Source organism: Arachis hypogaea, chromosome 12, assembly GCF_003086295.3.
Source record: "Arachis hypogaea cultivar Tifrunner chromosome 12, arahy.Tifrunner.gnm2.J5K5, whole genome shotgun sequence".
NCBI lineage: Eukaryota > Viridiplantae > Streptophyta > Magnoliopsida > Fabales > Fabaceae > Arachis > Arachis hypogaea.
Genome location: NC_092047.1, coordinates 100,482,568 through 100,497,487, shown reverse-complemented (window position 1 = coordinate 100,497,487; position 14,920 = coordinate 100,482,568). Strand labels below are relative to the sequence as shown.

The following is a 14,920-nucleotide window of genomic DNA, read 5'->3' as shown; positions in this document are numbered from 1 at the left end:
AAAACCCTAACAGAGCACTGAAACTCAGATATCTTGTAGAGCGAAGGTTGCCTTGTATGTATTTTCTAACTGCCAAATTTTATTATATATATACATACTCTTTCTTTTTCTTTTCCAAAAGTTTATATACTAGTCATTCTATAAGTATGAGTAAAAATCTTAAATTAGTAATACAATTTGTTCTGTTAAAATTCTTTATCATTTTACTTGATTTTGTAATTTTTAAGAGTAATGTATTATTTTTATCTCTAATATTTTCATCATATTTTAAGTCTCTAACGTTTTAAAATTGTCTCAATTTTATCTAACCATCAATTCGTTAACAGAATAACAGATCACTAATGACAAGATAACATTGAGACGATTTTAAAATGTTAGGAACTTAAATAAGACGATCTAAATATTAAGAATAATTTTAAAATTTAGCCTAAACATTAAGAACAAAAACAATACTTTACTCCTCTTTAATTGAATTCCTTAAATCTATCCATTATGGAAGGCGGGGGAAAAGAAAAAAAGAAGACTAAAAAGCAGAAAAATATTTTTGTTTAGAATCGATTGGTTTTATTTTGAAGGATTTTTTGCGGTAGGGTAAGATTTGTTTAAATGTTAAGTATTGCGACTTCTATTAAATTAAATATAGTTGGTTCCTTAGCACTTATTAATTGTTTAGTGTAATTTTCTCATATTAAAGATGCTTGGTTGCTTAGCACTTGTGCAAAAAGGGAGCAAATTGGAAATATATAAACTTGACAAAGTTTATATAATAAAATTTCTTATAGTCTGCTCTGTTGCTTGGAAAACAGAAAAGTACACAAAGTCGTCGTCCACGCACTTTGCATGAAAATATAAATCGTGTAACATCCTTTGCTTTATGGAATTGGTCATGATCAAAGTTATTTAGTGTAACTTTAACTAATAATAATATAATTACATAATTGAGTATTTTTTTTAATGCTATATTTTATAAGAGTTTAATTTTATGTACATTTTTTTAATTTTATCTATTCTTTTGAATATTTATTTATATAATTAATATAAAAGATTAAAAAATAATCATTTTTATTAATATGATATTCATAACTGAATGTATGTATAGGGGTGGCAACGGGACGGGTAGGGACAGATTTTTGCTCTACCCGATCTCGTTTTGCGGTACAACAACCTACATAAAATCCGTCCCATTTCTACCTGCGAGTAGTAAAACGTTGAACTCTAACCCACCCCTGCGGGTATCCGTCCCGTCCTTACCCGCTCCTATAATTATTAAAATTCAATAAATAAAATTAAATTTCAAAATTTATATAATCATCATCACATACATAACATAAATTAAAGTAAAATTTAAATATGATACAATATTATTAATCATTTACTAATTATTTTACATATATTATATATATTATAAATATAGCAGGGTGGGTAGGGGCGGGTATTACCTAAACCCGACCCGTCCCGCTCCTCCCAAAAACCCGCCCCGCTAAAAACTTACCCCGGTGCAAAGTGGATAATTACCCGTTCCGAGCGAGTAGGGGTGGAGTGGATACCCGCGGATTCGAGTAATATTGCCATCCCTATGCATCTATAAACTTGTTTTTCTGTATGTATAATTAAATTTTGTATAAAAGCCTACATGTTAGAAACGTATTTTTATTGGTCTTGTTCTTTCCTAAAACATCCTTATTGAATTCCCCAAAGCTGATCCATTGAATTGTTGACTGCTAAGAAACTTGATTAGCTGAAGATGACTTTAAGTTATAAATAAAAAGTTTAAAGTTTTTTTTTTAAAAAAAAAAAAAGAGAAAAGAAAAAGTGGGTAATAATTGGGAGGAAGAAGTAAAGAATGGCAAGTTGACATGATACAAGTAGTCCAAGAAAGAATTTCTATAACGAAATCAGTGTTTTTCCACAAAATTTGATCAATTGTCTTGTTTGGCGGGTGATCAGTGATCACAAACGAATTAAATTAAAATGGTACTTGCGAGAAATGAAGTAGGTAACTAGCAATTCAACATATATGGAAGGTGTAAAGAAACAAAAAGAAATAATGGCATTCCTTGAGCAAGAATTTCATAGAGAAATTATTTATATTTACAATATTCTAATAAAAATTTAATTAAACCTTAGAGTATAGTGGGAAGTGCACTTACTAGTTACTATGTTCATTTCCTTTTCGAAGGTCACCTCCACTTTTTGCTTGGTCCTCAAGTTATACGAAATTTTTCTTAAGTAAATTTAAAAAATTATTGTTTCTAAAGACAAATTTAAATAACACTAAATATCAAAATCATTTTGTTGGAGCGAATAAAATTGGCAAGGCTTACCGAATTATCCTTAAAAAAATGGGTGGATCCCACCCGATTGTGATATATTGGAGCAAAAATAGATAATATTTTTTGAGAAAATGGATTTCAATGTCATAATTAACTATAGTCTATTATGCCAACAGAAAAATAATCAAAATATTGTGATATAGATGTTTATTTAATAATATATAACTTTTTTTTATAATATCAACGATCTTTGTATGTATATAAATAGAAGGAATAAGATCTAAGACAATACATACACAATATTATAAAAAAATACTTCTCTCTATGTACATTTATATAAAATAGTATATATATATCATTTTAATTATATTAAAATAATAATATTAATAAATATTAATATTAGATTTTTTATTTATATATTTTTATTTTATATTTATTTTTTTATTTATTTATTTTACAACAATATGCGCATTTTACGACTTGAATTTTTTTTATATAATTGAAAAGCTAAAAACTTATTTTGCAAACCCTTTAACTCTTTCTAAAAAATAAATTTATATGAGAAATGTTAAATAATTAATAATTTTTTTCATTTGAACTTACATTAACTAACTCTATTTTTTTTTTCTAGTAAAAATTTGAGCCCTTGATATTCTCTGTTTGAAAAACTTTGATTAACTCATTGAATTTATACAAACTTATCAAAATTAACATTTTCAGTAAAATAAATTATTTTTATCAGAAAAACTAAATAAATAAACCAAAACAGACACACCTAAATTCTTTTTTTTTTGTTTCCAAAAATTCTATATATATACAAAAAAATTAATTATTAAATTAATTATTATGTATTTGTATATAAAATATATATTTTTTATTATTTTCTATACAAATGACTTATTTAGTAATTGATTTTTTGTTTCCTATGGTATTTTAAGGGTAAACTACTAAAAATGTATTCGAATAATTTTATCGCTGACAAAAATGTACTCAAATTTTGTTATCGACAAAAGTGCCCTCAAATAATTTAAAAACGCGATAAAAATAACCAACATTAAATATGTATTCTCAAAAAATATTTTAGAGATTGAATTTTGATACGATTTTTTGTAAGTATAATTAAAAAAATGAGATATTTTTATCTTTAAAATTTGGTAATTTTTTGCTAAAGTATATATTTTTTTGTAATTTTTTTTGTCAACGACCAATAATATCTTTAAAAAAATAAAAATAAGAGATCAAATTTTTATCTTCTTTGTTGTGTGGATTTTTTAAGCAATTATCTAATATTTTTTATTTTTTATAAAATTTTAGATCAAATACATAAGCTGTTTATCAAATACAAAAGTTGTTTGCCGCTTACAAAAAAATAACATTCTTTTTAAATATTTTTATCACATTTTAAAATTATTTGAAGATGATGAGTTTGGAAAACTCTAAATTAATATGATGATGATCAAAACATTATTAATATTATTTAAAAATTATCAATTTGATTTCATCTTCAAATTAATTGATTAATAATTTCTATTTTTGTATGCAGAATTTTGGTCATTGCATTTAAGCAACAAAAAGTCCAATATAATAATAATATTCAGCTTTGTCCAAATTTGCTATATAATATGAGGCTGAATTATTTTATTAACATGAATTGGGCTAAGAAAGTTTGGTGCAGCCCAAAATCATTGTGATGAAAAGACCAACATTATGGTCCAAATTAAAAAAAAAAAAGAAAGAAAGCAAATGTTGCATGCTTCCCACGGACACCAATTCACTCCATAGTTGGAATTCAAATTTGATTAAATGGAGTTAATGCCTTGGTAAATGGAAAGAGAAAATCTAAAAATTGATGTGTACGCACTACAAGAAAAACACTCATTCAGGTACACTTGAAAAGTGTAGCCAAAAGTGAAAATAAATGATGCCTTAGGCTACGGCTACGCTTTTTGGGCTACGGCTACGCTTTTTGGGGTGATTCCTATTCGCCTGTTGCCTATTCTCAAAGGCTACGCTTTTCTGCACCAAGGGCTACGCTTTTGGCGTTTGGGAATAGGCTACGCTTTTCAAGTGATGCTGTCCAGGACCAAAGGCTACGCTTTTCAACGCTACTACATCACTTGTAAAGCGTAGCCACATTGTATACCATAGCTACTTTTTATAAGCGTAGCCCTAAGTCCCTCTTTTTTTTTTTAATTTTCTGTATAACCATAGCTACTCTATATAAGTGTAGCCTTAGGTCTCTCATTATTTTTTTTTATTTTTTTAATTTTCTATATATATATATATATATATATATATATATATATATATATAATATTCTAATAATTTTCCATACAACATAATATTTAATAATATTATTACATATATAATTTTACATTTTTAATTAAATGAATTAAATATTATAAAATAAAATTAAACACATAATTATACTAAATAATTTTTTTAAATAATAAAAATTATCCTTACACAATTCAAAGACATAATCTTAAGAAGCAATTAACAATCAAAATATAATTTAAGATAATTTAAGTCACATGAAACTTGTATCACATATCAATTAAAATGCAAAGTTTGCACTCTATATCCAAAAAGAATTTAACAAACAGAAAATCGTTAATCTTCTAATCTTGGCATAATGACTAAAAAATATTCTGAAGCACCTTCAAATTCTTCTCAAACACATCTTTTTCATGCTGATCTTCATCACCATCAAGAAAACTCTTGGCCTTAACAATTGTATCAGTGTTCATTCCCTTGTTCATTCTCTTGTTCATTCCCAGCAAGAACTAATTTCCAAGCAGTTACTGCCCTGCTTACAGCTACAAATTATCATAATTCAAAAAGAGAAGCATGTAAGGATTTTGCATACTGATTCACCACCATACGCAATCAATACAAGATTATGTTGAAGGAAATGACCAGGCTACTTACAAATATTCTTTTGACCAGTCTCGCGACACATGAAGAAAACAAAATCATAGAACCGAATGAATTCTGAAAAGTATCCCTGGCAAGAGCAACAAATGAAGCACATGTTCCAATTGCAAGTATCAGATTAAATATTAAAAATACAAGAAAACAAACTTGTTGCTTTTTTATTATTCTCATTAAAGCTGAATGCTAAATTCACAAAATCATGCCAATCAGTTTAATTTCTAGTGCAAAAGGGAAAAACGACGTTGTTTCAAAGAGTAAAGTGAGAATCATCAACCTAAATTGTAAAATTAAAAATGAATTGAGACAGATATATCAATTTTTTACCAATATCTCAAATGCAAAAGGAAAAACCATAAAATAAATAAAATTGTGCTCTTTCTACTGTTATTTAATTATGTCACTCAATCAAACACAACACAACAAAACAAAACAAAAAAAAATTTTTTGGGGGTACCAATAATGGTAGGAAAAACCATGGAAGCTGGAAAACAACAAAACTAAGGGTAAATCAAATAAACAAAGAAAGAAAAGAAAAGAACATTGCTCACAAAAGCTAAACAGAATTGAGGTTGTATTATTGAAAAGATATACGTATAGTTAACTAGTCTAGCCATTTAAAAAGTAAATAAAAAACAATCTTTTTAATGAAAGCTAAGAATCCCAATTCTAGAGTCCTAGATTGCATTGAAGCCATGTGAAAAATTGGTCAATTACCTTGATAAAGGACATCATCATCAACATCATCATCTGCTTGAAAGTTATCAGTTTTGCACTTGATATTGAACCACTTATTGACCAATGTCTTGGGCCATGAAAGCTTCACTAAATAAAGGAGAGTAAGCAATGGCTATGGCAAAATGCAATTGCAAATGAAGCTTGGAAGCACAAATGTCATTTATTTTAAATCGAGCATTGCTTTTCTTGGAAGCACAAATGCCATTTAACAAATCATGTTAGTCACATTGATCACTTCAATTTCATAATTCAACACATACAAATTAAGAATACGCACTATAACAAATAACAAGTATTGTAGTAGGAAGTAGTCAAATGCAACATATTTCAAGTCTTAATTTAGCACTAATTAAAAAGAATGCAATGTTGGATGAGAAATGAACCACGTATCTGTGTTGCTCGAACCTTTCACGGAGGTTAGCTGCCTGAAAAAGATGAATAAGAACAAGAAAAATGGTTAAATAATTAAAGTTAGGGACCCAAAGTAAAAAAAAAAATTAATCAGAAGGGTAAAAGACCCGGTGATATCAATGTATATCAATTTAGCTTAGCTTGTGAAGGTGGAAAGTGTGAGAACTCATCATCAAACAGAAAATTATTGAACAAAAAGGAAATGTCAAAAATAATGCATAAAATCATAATTAGTTTTCTATTTCAAAATTCAAAACAAAACTGAGTACAATGCTATAAGGGAATCACAGATACAGGGAGAATTTTACACATGTATCAGCACACTGGATTAGTGATGGCAACATCAGGAACAGAAGCTAGCACCAGGATGATAGGGTATCATGAAGGGTCTTGCGAGAAAGCAGAGGAGAAAAAATAAACAGATAAACGGGTAATAGACAAAGATAAACAGATGCACAAATCCAGGCACAAATTCAAAAGTGCAAAAAAACAGGAATTCTAGCAAAGAGAAGTGCACAAAACTAGAATTACAACAACCAGAATTGCACAAACAATTTTTAGCCATAACAACACAACTTCAAGTGTTAAAGTGTCAATAAAGCCAACAACATATGATTTTCAGCCATAGCAATTAACTTAACCATATGAAAATATAAGAGGCATAACATATTATACATATACCTAATATATTATACATATAAAAAAAAGGAGACAAAAGAAATCCTAATATATTATTATTTATTTTGAATAGGAATCCTAAAGTGTACTTTGGTTTTGGTTTTGCAACTGCGTTCTAAGAATTTAATTTTATATAATTTTTTAAAAACTGGCTACTGATTTAGTACACTTCAGAAAAATAGCAAGCAGTAACCAATTTAGAAAAATCATATAAAATCCATCTTTGGTTGGATTCTCCTAAAGTTTGGTGTGATTGAACCAGACTTACCCATCTTTCACCCAGTTCAAGTCCCAGAGCATTTTCACTTCTCTAGAAAAAGTTATGCCTCTCGAAATATGGTTTTGTTTTAAGGAAAGGGTGCTGTCGCAGCAGTGAACAGCCCTGCTTCCAGAAGACACAAATTTCTCTATAAAATTCAAATTGTCCTAAAATTTGGACATAAAATACTAGACATCCTAATATTTAATTCCTCTTTAGTTTCACCTCCAAAGAGTTTCAGAGTATTGAGATATGTGATTTTGAAATTGCTGTTTCAGAATTCGTACAGCATTGTTTCTGCAGAAAATGACCATTTTCTAAAAATCATATCTCCCAAACCACACATCAGAAAATTCTAAAATTTTAGGAAAATAATCTAAACATCTTAAGATTTAATAGAAAAATAATTTCACTCATTTTTAGTGGCTAGATTGCTCCTAGTTTTGTTCACAAATTGCTGCCCGAAACTGCATAATTCTGCAACATGTAACCTCGGGTTTTGAGAGGTCAAAAATTGATTCCTAGCTTTTCACTCACTCTAACCTTGCATTCTAACTTTCTTTTACCTATTGTAACTTGTTGGAAAGATTAAATCAGCTCCAAGTATTCAGGATTAATAAATCACCATTTTTTGTCACTTTTTACATTTAAGCGTACTCATATGAAATCAACAATTTCTGCATTACTCAACATAGCAATCCAGCCACAAATCACTCAAACAATTCACATATATTATCATCAATTTACTGCATCATATATAACAAATAGACCAGCATCATCTCAAATAATCATTAGCATGTATCATCAATTAATTCAATCATGAAACTTGGCTTCTAGCCTTTCAACAAATTCTGCATTCTAACAAACTTAGATTTTACATGTATAAGCCTATTGCGCATTTCATCAAATAGCTCAAGTGCAAAATCACCCGAAGGAGCACACAATCAATAAGCTCATAAATCAAACCAGCAACATTATTAACAAAACGCGCAGGCGTCCTATCTCTATCTCAGCATGCATATTTCTTACCATAACAAAACAGATCATCCAACATTCAAAAACAAAAACAAGTCTTTATATAGATAAACAAAAATTAATACATTCAAATAAAGCATCAATACCTTTATATAGATATTTTACCTCTCAAAAGTTATAAGCTGATATAGTTAGGTGAGTGCAGTAATTAACTACCACTTTTCAACAAAAAATCAGCAACTTCAGCTAATTACTTTCCACTAAGATTACTAGGAACGTAGAACTATATATAATAAGAAAACATCACATCAAATTAATTAAGATTAAGAAGAGAACTAGATGAAGTTAGTGTTGTTGGTTGGGTTAGTTGCAGCCTGATTTTTATATTGAAATTTAATCATGATGAATTGGAAAAAAACATACTTTAGCTGCTCTTGTTCTTGCCCTTGCCCACCTTGACACAGCAGATTCTTGTTTCTCCACATCAAAGAATGAAACTGAACTCCTTTTAAGAGCAGCAAAATCCAATGCCTTCCACCTTCATCATTCAAAAACATTTAATTATTTACATGTATAAGATAGAAATTTAATCAAACACCTAGGGCGCACCAACAAAAAAAGGCATGTTTTCATGAAAAACTAACCATAGTTCCTCCACCACCACAGCACAATCTGCCAAGTTTCTTCTGGTACAGTAACTCTTATAAACCTTCTGCAGCTTGGTGGCAGCTGCATCAAGCTCGCTTTGGAGAAAAAAAATTAACAAAAACACAAAAAATGCTTGACAATTAGTACTGTAGTAGTAATCGTAGGCAAGGAATCAAATTTTTGGATGCTTTGGTGGAATCAAATTAGTACTGTAGTAGTAATCGTAGGCAAAGAATTTATACAGCTGTTTTTATCCATATGTAATGTAATTGACTCAAAACTCGGCTAATAAAACTCTTATTTCCAGTGTGCTTCATCAAATAACAGTATTATACATTCTAGGACCAAGTTTTTCCCTTTTTCCCATTTGCTGTTATTTTTTTGACACATTTTAATTGGCTATTATCACTAAAATTCAAAGCATCTATGAAAAATAACCAAAAAAAGCATTTGAAAAGCATCAGAGAGGAATATAACTTGAAGCTAGAAATTGAAAGCAACCACTATGTTCAAGGAATGCGTATGAACCAAGACATAAATCAAAATATTTCAGTGTGAAACCTGTTCTTTTCACTAATTTTTCCTTAAGATGCTAAACTAATTGAAAACCTAAAATTCGAACCCAAAACCCCCAAAAATTCACAGAACCAATTGAAAATTGATACATACCTTCTCTATCTTAATTAGCCGTTGCAGTTCATCATCACTATCAAAAGCATACCCACTTTCGAACTGAAAAGTGAGAGCGAGTTAGAGAATGAGCGAGAAATGGAGGATACAGAACAGAGAATTTTACCTGGTGACAGAGGATATGACGTTGGTGATGAGTGGCGACGGTGAAGAAGAGATGAACGGCGACGGTGAAGAAGAGATGAGCGGCAACGCAACAGCTTGGCGACAAAGCACGACGGCGGCGAGACATCCCTTCGAGCTCCTCGGCGGCAGCACAGCAGCCCGACGGTGGCAGAACGGCGATGACAACAAGCCCTGGCAACGGCGATGGAGCTTCAGTGGCGACGGAGCACCCCCTTCTTCTCTCCTCCATCGCGTTTTCTCTTTTCCTCCAGCTCTCTCTCTCACTGGCGCTCGACAACGACGGCGGCGGAGCCTTAGCCGGCGTCGTCCTTTCCTTCCTTCCCTCACTTTTCTTCTTCTTCCCGTTCTCCCTTTCAGATTTCTTCCCTCTTTCGTGTGTGGGTAGAGTGAGGATGAGGGTGTATGTCGCGTGAGTGAGGGTGACTGGGTGAGGGCAAATTTTTGCTGGGTTTATTTGAGGGTGTGTTTGTGTGCGAAAGGGTTGGCGAAGGTGAGGGTTATGTGCGAAGGTGAGAATGGTGAAAGGGTGTGCTTCTGAAGGGAAGAGGGTTTGCTATGCGCAAAGTGTCTCGTGGGTGTGTGTTCTTCTGGAGGAAATTGAAAGGGGAACAAAAAATTTACTAAGTGTTAGGGATTTGCCATACATACATTAGGCATCACTTTTAAAACGCACCCAAAACATAATAAATAAGTTACTTTTTAAAAGCGTTCTCTTTGATACGAAAAGTGAACCCATAGATATCAACCTACGGCTACGCTTTATAAGTGATTTCTATAATACCTAAGGCTACACTTTTTAAATGATGCCGCATTTGTGTATCCTTTTCTCTTATAAAAAGGCAACACGGAGAAAAGCGTAGCCTATTCTATGAATAGGCTACGCTTTTCAAATGTAGCTTAAAAAAAGTGTGGTTGAATGGGTATTTTTCTTGTAATGGTGATGGCATTTATTGAGTTATGCACGTTACAAGGTAAAAGCATGGGAAGTGGAATTACTTGATTTTAATTGATTATAATTTATATCACACATTACTTCTATTGCTTTTTTTCTTTTTACTCTCTCTTCCATCTCTTTGCATTCGGTCACCTCACTGTCAGAGAAGAAGATGGTAGAAGCAAGTAATCTGAAGAAAGAAGCAGAGGCTAGGCATGGGTAATGTAAACCTAACCCATTTTTATTTTCTTCTTTAATTACATTGCAAATTTTTTTCTGTTCTCTCTTCTCTTTCTTTTGGTCTTGTCTAGCAGGAAAGGAGGGATTTTGCAAGCTATCAGAGTAATGAAGAAGAAGCTAGAAGCAAGTCAAAGACCATTGTAATGATGGTAAGAAAAAGAAAATAAAAAGTATGTTGTGGCTGAGATCTTCAACCAAGAAAGGTAAGATATGGTGAAATAAGCTCAGCCTCTCCATACCAAAAATGGAAGAAGAGGATTTCGGTTAGAGAAAGAAGATCCTTGGAGGGATGACTTGTCTCTAATTTTGCTCAACCACCACAGGAGGTAGCTACAGTGGCTACGTGATGGAGGAGGCAGAAGTTGGAGTAGATGAAGCTATCATCATCAGTAACTCATCAAGGGATAGGAATCCTTCTTGGAGAGCAAGGCAAGATGGAAGACTCGGATTGATGAAGATTGGTGACCAAGGAAGGACCAGAGATAATTGTATGTTGGGTTTTTACATTCAGTTTCCTCTCCTCTCTCTCTGGCCGAACCGGTTTGCATGAAGAAGAAGAAGATTAGCTTGGTTTATTTGGTTTCAACCGTGGAGGCTTCCCCCTATATATAAGGGTGAACAGCCAGGACTTGAAATAAGGAGTGAGAGTGCAAGGCATAGGGTTCTCATAACTACCTAAGCTAACAAAAGTTCTTCTCCTTCAATGTTTCATTTTGTATTTTTCTGTTTAATTTTGTCTGTCTTGAGTCTCATGAAAAAAGGCAAACAGTGAGGTTTGTAAGAAAAAGTCATAGAGCGGAAAAAGGTAGAGAGTGCAAAATTAAAAGAAAAAGTCATAGATGTCCTTAGAGGTCCTTTGTACCTGTGTTGTGTTTCATGATTTTGTGAAAATCCCCTTGCAAGTTGAGTTAGCACTTAGCAGTTGAAAGCTTGGCAGTAACCAAGTCAAGTTTAGGATTGGAGTTTAGATTCTGGATTTGTCCCGGATAGGAAGGGTAGTTCCTAGGGAGAATTGGTGTTTGTAATCAAGAATGATTATAGTGAAATTCCATCATCATTGTGATGGAGACTAGATGTAGGCTGCACTGCACTTAGCAGTTGAACCAAGATATATCTGGGTGTCATTTTCTCTCTTCTACTCCATTTCTGTTTCTGCTGTACAGGAGATAAAATTGAAAAATATCTCGTGTTGAGTCACGAGATAAAAAGAAAAAGTCTCGTGGTTGGGTATGAGACAAAAAAAAAGTGTCTCCAGAAGTTGTTTCAAAGACCAGTAAGTGTTATCAAGTGAAAAATGGGCTAAGATTCAACCCCCCTTCTCTTAGCCACTGAAAACCGCGGAATGGATAAGCGAAAGGGGGCCTTCTCTTTCTTTCTTCAATCGTTCCGATCAGGACAAGTGAGTTGGTTTCGTCCTTCTATCTACGGAATTCCCATTAGAAGATATTTTAATCGATAATAAATTTTAGGTGTATTTTTATCATCAATAAAATTATTCGTATATATTTTTAGTAGTTTATCCTATTTTTAATTATGACATATCAAAAACTAATTTATTATGAATTATAATTTTATTGTTGACAAATAAATTATTATATAAATAATTTTTATTAATTAAATAAATTAATAAATTAACTATTACGTAAACTCAAATTAGTTAATAATTAATTTTTTTATAAGAGTTTTAGATCTTCCAATAAATGGCCGTGGCTCACTTAGTATACGAAATGTTTTTCGCAATTGATAAACTTAAAACCAAATTGTAGACCAATTCATATCTATATCTTAGAAGAATTAAATTGGATAGTTTTATAAGTAATTTTTTTTCTTTTGTATTATTTTAACTTATAAAAAGTTATACCATTAATATTTAGTATAATTTTTAAAATTAAATTGTAATTTTTTAAAAAATTATAAAAAAATTAAAAAAAATTATTTTTTTATAATACAAAGTTTTTAATTATTTTTTTAAATAAGTATTTTTAAAATTAAAAAAAAATTAAATATAAGATAATTTATTATAAATATTTATTATTTAATTTTTTTTAAAAATACTTAATTAAATTGTTTACTTAAATTGAACCAAATAATAACTAATGATTAATCCAAATTTAATGTGAAATCAAGATTTATGGCATCTATAAACTATGTGAAAAAATAGTAAAGTTAATTTTAGAAAATATATAAATAAATAATAACTAAATAAAATAAAAGGTAATAAACAATCTTAGTTTATAACCTTAGAATTTTAATGGTTGAAAAAGAGAAGACTTATATACCTCTAATTGACGGATGATTTATATTGAAGAGACTCACCTATAAATTGAGTTTTTCTTTAATTCATTTCAATCAAGTCATCCAGATAGAATAATATAATATTTCTTTGAGTAGGTTTTTCCTATATATGTAGAGAGAAGTGTGTTCTCCTTTTGTCAAGAAAGAGTATTATTGTAGTCTCCTTGTGATAGAGAGAAGTTGTAATTCTCAAAGAAAGTTATTCAATTGTTTCTATATTTTATACAAATTTCTAATTTTTTATCTCTATATTTTGCTGTGTCATTTGTCTGGTACCTAACAGTGGTATCAGAGCCAAAGGTTGCTGATTAATATTTTTTTTTTGCTGTGAGTTACTGTCTAAAAAAAATGGCAGCAAAGTATGAAATTCTGAAATTCAGTGGGAGTAATTTTTTCATATGAAAATTGAAGATAAAAGCCATTATGTGAAAAGACAATTGCGTGATAGCAATTGAAGGTAGACCCACTGGAATTACAGATAAAAAATGGAAGGAGATGGACAACAATGTTGTTGCAAACTTACACTTGACACTAGCTGACTCAGTTTTATCAAGTGTAGCAGAGAAAAAGACAGCAAAGAAAATTTGGGATGCTCTCACCAAATTATATGAAGTCAAGTTACTTCACAACAAGATATTCTTGAAGAGAAGACTCTATACTCTTCGAATGAGTGAATCCACATCGGCAACGGATCACATCAACAATCTAAATACGCTATTTTTCTAACTCTCATCGTTAGAATATACCATAGCAGAAAATGAACGTGCAGAGCTCTTACTTCAAAGTCTACCAGATTCATATAATCAGCTTATCATTAACTTAACTAATAATGTTTTGACTGATTATCTTTCTTTTGATGACATGGCTGCTGCGGTTCTTGAAGAAGAATCTAGGCGCAAGAATACGGAAGATAGATTAGAGAGCTCAAAACAAGCAGAGGCTTTGTTGATGACAAGAGGGAGATCAATGGAGCGTGGTTCCAGTGGGAGTCAAAGTAGACCAAGGACACAAAGTAAGAAGCAGGTCAAATGCTACAATTGTGGTAAGAGAGGGCACTTCAAGAAAGATTGTTGGAATAAGAAGAGTATAGAGAAGGTTCCAGAAGGAACAAGTTCTCAAGGATGTGTTGCGAGCACCTCTGATGATGGAGAAATCCTGTATGGCGAAGCAACAATTAGTTCTAAAGGTAGCAAACTGCTCACTGATGTTTGGATTGTTGATTCAGGAGCAACATGGCACATGACTCCTCATCGTGATTGGTTTTGTACATATGAACCTGTCTCAGAAGGATCGGTGTTATGGGAAATGATCATGCCTTAGAAATTGTTAGAATAGGTACTGTCAAAATAAAAATGTTTGATGGTTCTATTCGTTCACTTCAAGGGGTAAGACACGTGAAAGGCTTCAAGAAGAATTTGTTGTCGATTGGGCAATTGGATGAACTTGGTTGCAAGACCCATATTGAAGGTGGGATCTTAAAAGTTGTTAAAGGAGCTATTGTGGTAATAAAAGCAGAAAAAATTGCAGCAAATCTATACATGCTTGTGGGAGATACTTTACAAGAGGCAGAGGCATCAGTTGCTTCATCAAGCCAAGAAGAAATGACGATGATATGGCATTGCAAACTGGGCCACATGTCAGAACGAGGCTTGAAGATTCTTGCAGAATGTAATCTCATTCCTGGGCTCAAATCGGTAAACTTATCGTTTTGTAAGCATT

General features: G+C 31.4%; 1 protein-coding gene across 2 annotated transcripts; it reads right to left on the bottom strand.

Moving 5' to 3' along the window:
• Positions 1 to 4,797: 4,797 nt before the first annotated feature.
• LOC112727885 (uncharacterized) lies at positions 4,798 to 10,366 on the bottom strand. 2 transcript variants are annotated; one of them, XM_025777811.3, is made up of 8 exons: positions 9,713 to 10,366; positions 9,586 to 9,648; positions 8,913 to 9,011; positions 8,692 to 8,806; positions 6,351 to 6,370; positions 5,925 to 6,032; positions 5,205 to 5,280; positions 4,798 to 5,092 (listed from the first exon to the last, which is right to left on the bottom strand). In XM_025777811.3, exons 3-7 carry the CDS (start codon positions 9,001 to 9,003, stop codon positions 5,249 to 5,251), a joined length of 366 nt encoding a protein of 121 aa, XP_025633596.2. In that variant the 5' UTR covers positions 9,004 to 9,011; positions 9,586 to 9,648; positions 9,713 to 10,366; the 3' UTR covers positions 4,798 to 5,092; positions 5,205 to 5,248. The 2 variants fall into 2 exon arrangements, with proteins under 2 accessions (XP_025633596.2, XP_072065665.1); XM_072209564.1 differs by having other exon boundaries at positions 5,925 to 6,027; positions 6,329 to 6,370; positions 9,713 to 10,365.
• Positions 10,367 to 14,920: the final 4,554 nt, after the last annotated feature.

Coding starts and splice junctions, on each gene's coding strand:
- LOC112727885 (XM_072209564.1), bottom strand. CDS start 9,003: ATGCAGCTGCCACCAAGCTGCAGAAGGTTTATAAGAGTTACTGTACCA. Junction 8,807..8,912: donor GTGGTGGTGGAGGAACTATG/GTTAGTTTTTCA, acceptor TGAATGATGAAG/GTGGAAGGCATTGGATTTTG. Junction 5,281..5,924: donor TGATGATGTCCTTTATCAAG/GTAATTGACCAA, acceptor TGCTCTTGCCAG/GGATACTTTTCAGAATTCAT.